The sequence below is a fragment of the Cephus cinctus genome, unplaced genomic scaffold (genome assembly GCF_000341935.2).
Source record: "Cephus cinctus unplaced genomic scaffold, Ccin1 Ccin1_scaffold0421, whole genome shotgun sequence".
NCBI classification, from domain to species: Eukaryota; Metazoa; Arthropoda; class Insecta; order Hymenoptera; family Cephidae; genus Cephus; species Cephus cinctus.
The window spans coordinates 114,250-122,536 of NW_014333104.1; the positions used below are offsets into that span (position 1 = coordinate 114,250).

Here is an 8,287-nt window from a genome sequence, read left to right on the forward strand (position 1 = left end):
GGGGGGGGGGGGGGCAAGGCTGTATACATCCCTCGCGTAGAACGGTATTCTCCTTGTTGCCATGTATTGCCTCTTATAGCGTTGTCATAGGTCCCCCCTCTTAGCATGTTTGGATTTTTTTTCTTTTCGTGGTAATAGCGGGGTCCACCATGCTATATCCTGGCGCTGTCATCCTCCCCCTGCCTGCTCTCTTTTTTTGATCCTTTTCTCCTCTATACGGGCATCGCGTCAATTTCCATTTAAATGTGAAAGTATAGCGCTGTGAAAAATTAAATACAGGCCTTATCGAGGTGCGTGACTTCGTGATTAATGGATGCGAATTGTTAAATAACGGAGAGACTGTAAAAATCAGGCACGGATACTGTTGGGGGTGCAGCCGGGGATACGTTGGACCATTCAGTACGTACTTCGAGGACAGAGAAGTTTGGAGAGTGACTCGTCGAAGTGCAGCGCCAGGGCAACATGACGGAAGGACGACTGGACGTGAGCGTAAGTAAAAATGGATAATTGTATCTTTTAACGGGGGCGCTTGACTATTTTTTTTTGTTTAGTGACAGAAAAAAAAATAATAACTAATAGCTTCGTAATTTATCCGGTATAACGGATTATCGAGCTTATCAATCCTACAGCATGTTGTACTGGCCATGGTACCATAGCCAATTGTCGCGTCGATTTTTCCAGCGCCACTCTCGTTTGCCCTATTCAAAAATCGTTTAACTCTACGCGAAAAGGGTCGTCCCTGCGCGAATGTCCGTTATATTCGCATTTGTCCTTTAGCCACCCTCTGGCACTATGCCTGGGGGTGGATTTAACAAATAATTCATCTCACGCTGGGGGCGAACGCGTGGCTGGACCACGGCTAGGTTTTACATGGACGTGATGGAAACTATATACAATATTCGTATAGGCGTATTTACAAAATTTTGTTAAATTTCAACCAAACGATTATATTACAGTGGAACCGATACTAGTAATATATTATATACTGGTTTCTGTGTCCATAGTAGTTACTGTACTAGTACTAGCTGTATGGAGTCTACTGTATCTACTCTACACTTCGAGTTTACACTTTATACATATAATGCGGATAGTATAGAATTCTGGAGAGATTTTCTGGTTATATATTTTTATCTTTTTTTATTTTCTACGTTTTCATCGCTTTTTATTTGTGACTGTCCCCTATGCGCTGTTGCCCCATATATGTATATACTTTTTTGGAAGTGGTGGCGAGTCCACTGAAAGCTCCCTAAAGAGCAGAAAGCCGCGCACACCCGCGGCATATGACTAATTTCCTGCTTTCTGCGTACAGCCCGTGTTACGCGCCTTTATATGCATATGCATGCCGCAACGGCTGCAATAGATTATACTACCGGTGTACGGTCTTGCACTTGCAGCTCTGACCAGTTGCAGCTCGTAACTGCTCCCAATGGTTTCCCATGCGATATTTCGATGCCGTTGCAGTTCGCGCATAATGCAGAATTACAGGACAAGAAGCGTAGAACAAAAAAGAGAAGAAGATTACAAAAATTCAGAGTTATAGTATTAACGAAAGTTATAGTCCTGACTGTTATTATTATAACTTTTGTAATTATTTATCATTAATTTTTTGCAACACGTTTTTTTTTTTTTTTTTAGAAACGATCACGTGGACCATATATACAGTTATACAAAAAAATATACGTATATCCATTTCAAAAATGAAGTTCCATCTCACTGAGTGAAATTGAGTTACAAGAAAATTATTCGAAAGTTTTACTAGGAATGTATAACAGTACTGAAGCTTCTAGGGAATTCTGTACGCGGGTGTTGGTATACACTTTGCATATCTCGCGTCTCCAGTAAATATACATAATTCATTTTTTTGACAGGGTTATGTATACTTTTTTATGTGAATGTATATATATATTTTTAAATGCATGTACACGCATAAGGCAATGCAAAAAATGCAACGCAACCGTCTCATTCACTTTTCAATAGTAAGTTGAGGACCGCCACTCGTATTGTTCACTTTTCTCCCTCTCGCTGTCACATACTTCTCGTAATCGTATACGGATGTATACGCGTATATCTGGATTTGAGAAGGGGCGTAACTAAAGGCTGGTTTCCTCACCATTACGTTTATTTCACACCGAACTCCTCAATGTCATTTCGTTGCCAAATTGGCTCGTACCTACGGAGTTACGGCGGGTCGTATCTTTTGGCCTGTTCGCATGGGCCAAGCGGCTACGAAATCGGCTAACCTGCCAACTCTAGAGAACCTAAAGTCCAGTTTCTGGTATTATTTTTCTGTTTTCTGAGATTTTACTTGAATGACATCGCGAATAATGAAAACGAGCTTTAAATTACTCCGTACTCTCCGTAGATAATTTTTTACTTGTTTGTCGGTCTATTTTGTCACGTGCATCGAAAATCTTAATCAAATTTTTCGTCTGCCCGTGATACCTCTTAGTAATGTATCTTATTGACATGAACGCATTGAAGTACACGTGTATACGTTTATACCTTATTTATTTTTTTTTTTAAACTGAGAGAAAAGAAAGACTTATTCAATATTAGTTTGAATATTGTTCACTTTCTTAAGGGCTTTTTCAGAGTTTTTTTTGACCTCGTGAAAAAAATAAGAACGTCATTCATCCCCATTGATGAAGTCTCAGCGGTTGAGCAAAGTGGTGTTGGTCGTGAAAAATAATTTTTTTTATTCCTCTCGCTCAGATTTTTTTAAAGGTTTATTATTTTCTGTTTTTTTTTCCTAATTTTTTTTTAGTATTTAACGCGCGCCTCTCCTTTTGTCGATTATACTTTTACATTCGTCCCAATCTTGTCTGCGTTTTGCGTAATTATTTTCAGGGCCGTTTACAAATTCTCCTGCATATGCATAAGTTGCCAATCCATTTGCGCTTACGGCGATTATGCCTATAGTGTGCGCACTGGCGTGTACGCTAATATTTTTTCCATAAATTTAATACGAATGTCGGCAGAAGTTAGTAAAATTTCACAGAATCGCAGAACTGGACATGATACTAATAAACTTACTGCATTCGTAATAAGACTGTTTAAATGTTTGTATATAATTTTTGAAGCGAAAATATTTCGAAAAATATACACGAAGAAATTTATGTCTTTCAAGCATAATAGCGGCTACTGTAACCATAAATCATGGTTAACATAAAGATAGGCATAGCATATAGTTGCAGCAGTCATTTTTTTAATGGTCACATAATTCTTCTTAGATTAGCCATAGTGAAGTACCTGGCGCAGCAAAAATTTTCAATAAATACTCGCAACAACTCAAGTGTCATAGTTGAAGCAACCAAAGTAGGGTAATTCACCAGTAATTGAACACCTTAAGAAACGCCTCCAGTGAATGGACACTCGTGCTAAAATCACTATATATAGATATAATGTACATGAACGCGTTCACTTACTGGACCTGTCTATGTAATAGTGAATAGTGAAGTCACCTTATAATGGTTCACTCAACAACGTTATGACTCTTGTAATCATTCTTGCTTATTTACGGTAAAGATATTCGTCAGTCATAATACTATAGCTATTATAGTTATGTTGCATGGCCACTATGGCAATATATAATATATGATAGTAGCTATATTTTATGACACATTCAGCCATAATTGTTCAACGATAACAGAATAGTTGATAGTTCCTATAGTTTTTTTTTTTCAGTGTACCACGTACTTTAATCAAGTGTCCAGAGTAACGCTGCAAGCTTAGGGACAAGTCGGCTATATGGGATGATCCCATTAATTTTTTAGTAGACACGTAGTTAGGATGCCATAGTCCACACTGCAGGCTGAGCTGCTAAAACTCAACCGACGATGGTGATGCGAAGGAATTTTTTTTCAAAATTCCAAAACATGTATAAGCGAAGCATGCTGTACGAACACAATTCTTTTGAATAGTTGATTTGACGCGAAGTGATTTTGACGATGTTACAGGTGAAAATGTAACACAATGTACAATGGTGTTATTGTGTGACATCAACGTGTTTCCAATAGTGATTCATTAGTAACGTTTTAATTGTATAACGCGTTGCCAAACAAGTTTTCGAGCGTATCCTTCACACGGCAATATGAATTTTTACGGTAACGTATTTTTTGGTTGTTTCATTTTCTTTTCCGTTCACTTTATTTCGACTATTTTGGATTGCCATCCAATATAGCTCGTTCGCTCATATGGGCGATAAAGATGACAAAGAAATAATTTGCATGAGTGTAATTAAAAAATTTTCGAGAGTTAGAAAATTTTGTGAAAACTCATAAGTTACCGGAATATCATATTCATCCGTACTCAGCCGAGCGGTGAATCCGCTTGTGTAATATCTTAGGGATGATCAATTCCTCTAATGAAACACGCAGGGCGTAGGAATCATGTGAGAGCACGGAAGGTTCGAGCGAATGGGATCCCGGATTTGGAGCAGAAGGTTAAATAGAAGCGGCGAGAGGGGGGAGGGAGGAGGTGGGGTTCATAGTTGAAAACTGGTCGATTTTGCGCCGCAGGCGATTCCGAATCTCCCCACCTATTTAGGGGATCGTAGTTCAGCATTGGAGGTCATAACGAGAACTGTTTATCTAAGGGTCGCTACCCTACTGCGAGCCAGAACAGAACAGGACTGAAAGGGATTCTGTTATATATGGATACTAGCAAGGTACAATCTGGTTTAGGCAGAACTCTACAGAAGGGGATGGAAAATATAGTAGGTACATGACTGCACTCCGTGTGTGTATATATTGTACAATACCGGGTTTTGGAAATTTCAGTTGAATTTGATATTGATTCACGTGTTATTTTGTTTCGGTGGCAGCACAGACCTAATTTCCTGCTTTTGTTATATCAAATTAGGGAAAGCTATATATTATACATTTCCCGTTTTGCCATTATTTTTCAACCGGTCGATCTGTTAGATTAGTCAATGATTACACGGTATGCCGTGAATATCCATGGAATTCTTTCACGTATAAAAAGCACAGTTGCGCCAGTTTGAATTTTCCATGGCTTTATCCGTGCTCTTATATCGTTACCGCTTGCAATATTTTTGTCACTTTATGTACTTCCACTTACAATATACACAAAAGATCAGATCACGAATGCAAGATCTAATCATGCGTAACGCGGCTATACGAGTTCCCATTTGTTCATACGTAATACAAAAGTTGAAAAGGAAAATGGCCTTTCTTCCTCTTTCTTTCTAGTTTTCATTTTTACATTAGTCCTTTATTCTTTATTGCCGACCTCTTTCTCGTATATCAAAGGAAGACCGCGGGATCTGCTTTCCTTTTATAACACAATAAGAAAACACGATATACAAACTACATCAATAGCATCCAGTGGTGGACGAGGCGGAGGCTCCGCGTACAACTATATCTATACAACCATTATAGACGTAGAGCACTGATAGATTAAACTAGACACTAGTGGTTTGTACGGTGACTGTCGATATGCAACACAACGTTTTGCGAGCGTTGTTTGCGATGCTGCAAGTGGCGCAACGTAGTAGTACAGTAGAATTTGTATCGTGGCAGGAACAGTGCTGAGGAGCAAGTTACCGTTTCTACAGAAAGGGATAAGACTGGAGGGAAGTGGCCAGTGGCGACGTACTTCCGGCCGCTGGGTATACAGCCACTTATGAATAGCAAATGACATGAGAAGGAACTGAAATGCAACGTCTGAACGGCATTTTGCCGGTGGGCCAGAAAGTCATAGGGCCGTAGGGCCGCGTATATCACGCGTGCAGTAATCGTAACAGGGCTTATCCCACAGTCGTGTGCTCTCACTCGCACCAATCCGACACTCGCGTAGCGCTGTCTCTGTCGCACTCGTGCGTCACGTCAAGCTACGCATTAAAATTTGATTGTGGCCGTCGAGTTGCTTGGCTTCTGCCCGGATTTACGGTTCCGACGCTTGTTGCTGGAGATTTACGTTTGACGCTATACAGAGCTGCGCGTGCACTTTGACCCGTGGGTCGAGAGTTTTTCACTTTTGTTGCGACCATTGTCTGTTTGATGCGCGATATATTTATACTTATGAATTGTCGTATTTTTTCTCTGTGCAATTTAATAGGGATTTTCTTGAGATTTCCACGATTTACGGTAATCCCGCTATCTTATAATTTCTGTGAATAGGAAATGGCGTGGATACCAATTTTAGTATACTAAATAATGGTTTGGTACAAGATACGCGTAGTGGGCTTTCCCTACTATGCATACAAGAGCTCTCCTTGAAAACTGGGTGGCGCAATGCGTATCCGCTCAAGGGAGTATTCTTAGGTGAGGTTAGCTTCGGAATTCAGACGGTACAAACGACCATCCTACGAATCTCTACGAGAATCTTACGAGGTCCTACGAGACATTCAACAGAATCGTAATGATTTTTCGTCCTAGGACGGGGGCTCTCTTCCCGGGTTCGAGATTGGTATAAATCACGTGAACGCGTTGAAGGTGCCTGTGGGAGTGAAATAGATTTTGGATGGTGCGTAGTGAGGTGGGACGTAGTTTAGCTCTGTTGAAATTACGTAATTCTACGTCCTCGTCGACACCCTGAATCACACAGCCCAACCACTTTACGTACGATTATATATTTGAATAGCAACCCCCGATTTATAGGGGTCGTAACTGTCGCGTTTTCAACCACTTTATACATACGTAGGCGTTGAGGGTAATTCCTCGAGCTCTGTTGATGGATGGGCAAGGGAGAAGGATGGTGCTTTGCGGGGACAAAAAATAAGAAGTTTATGGATCGCTGATTACGAATCTGAACTCGCCATTATGAATTTCCAAATTTTCAGTTCAGATTCAAAATCAGTGATCTTGAAAACCTACCTAGCACCGAGTTTCATTCGAATCGACTTACTTTGCGATTCGGTCTGTACATCTGGAAGCGCCATTCTGAATTTAAAGATCCGAGTTCAGATTCGTAATCAGCGATCCATAAAACTTAGGCATACCAATTTTCATGAAAATTCATTGAAATTTATCGGGGTTATCCAATGTGCGCACGTATACATTACCAGTTTTGGCAGGAAAATTTGCTGCGCATATATGTATGCGTCGTTACCAGTTAACTGGTTAACCTTTCCTCTTGACGTCATTCATCTGTCTCCAATTTACACTCTCACCGTCCTCACCCTTAAATTTGTCTTTAATCCGGCAAAGCATTGTCCCCCCTTCTCCTTCACTCCTTGCATTCTCATTTCCAAGCCCTCGACAACCCTATGGCCATTCCAATAATTAAACTCAAGACGGAGGGTGAATTCCAGGCGGTTCATTTTTAAGGGTTGATACATACACACAACCACCATCATCCTCCTCACCACTACTGCCGACAGTGTTAAATCATTCTCTCTTTCTCGCCCCCTCTCCTACTCTTTAGGGACATAATACTTGAATGTCTAAGGGCTTTGAGATTAAGGGTAGCTAAGGGAGTTCATGGTTAACGATTCGATCTTACAGATGGAAATTCAAGTTTTCAATTTGTTCATGGTTGCTGCTAGTCGATACGGTGCGCCAACAAAGAAAGAAGACGAAAAGCCGGAAATTAAAGTATAGGAGGATGCTTCGTCCGGATCCTCTCAGGACGGTATGCACTGTAGCGCGTCAAGTGGAGGGATGGGGTTCACTCCTGCCGGCTGAACGTACCTTATCGTTTCTTATACAGGGTTAACTGGAAGTTCACTCCGACATGGCCGGTCTGCACGTAAGTATCACCATCCGAGCTTTACCTATCCCACTTATTTTGTTTTTATCTTTGCGAAGCTGTTCCTGTCTCTAAAATCGCACAAGGAATCCCTATAAGAATTCTCATCCGCGCGTCCCCTCCAAACATTTCAAAACCCCTTTAAACCAGTCCTGCGCCACTCGCAAGTACGAATTGAGTTGGCAGAGACTCAAAGTGCCAGGACTTTTAACGGTATATGTCAATGCACAAGGCAAGGGAGTCCTCTTCTCTCTCTCTCTCTCTCTCTCTCTCTCTCTCTCTCTCTCTCTCTTTCCACTCTCTTTCGAAATGGCCACCCTTCGACCCTCGGCGCAACTCTCGCGCGCAAACCACTCTCTCGTACCCTTCCAGCTCCGTTGGAATCTTGTTGGTACGTTTGGGTGGACTCTTCTTCCTCTTTGAGAAATGAATATCATATTGAATCCAATTGATTTGCGATGCAAGTAACTTGGGGCGGGTTTATAAAAACTTTTTGAGCTTCCTATTGAAATTACTAAGATGGCACCACCCGAGTGTGCTCGCGTTGAAATGAATACTGTGTTGAGGGAACGATGGG

At 41.0% G+C, this 8,287-nt stretch overlaps 1 protein-coding gene across 8 annotated transcripts in view; it reads left to right on the forward strand.

Moving 5' to 3' along the window:
- LOC112494332 (dipeptidyl aminopeptidase-like protein 6) overlaps nucleotides 1-8,287 on the forward strand; it is a 215,165-nt gene that overhangs the window by 54,062 nt on the left and 152,816 nt on the right. Inside the window, exon 2 of one of the 8 annotated variants that reach the window (XM_025084935.1) lies at nucleotides 253-489. The exons of 4 other annotated variants lie outside the window; for them this stretch is intronic. In XM_025084935.1, the coding sequence (XP_024940703.1) occupies nucleotides 463-489 (27 nt within the window). In that variant the 5' untranslated portion in view covers nucleotides 253-462. The remainder of the gene's footprint in view (nucleotides 1-252; nucleotides 490-8,287) is intronic. 3 more of the 8 variants (XM_025084934.1, XM_025084933.1, XM_025084937.1) reach the window with 3 other exon arrangements.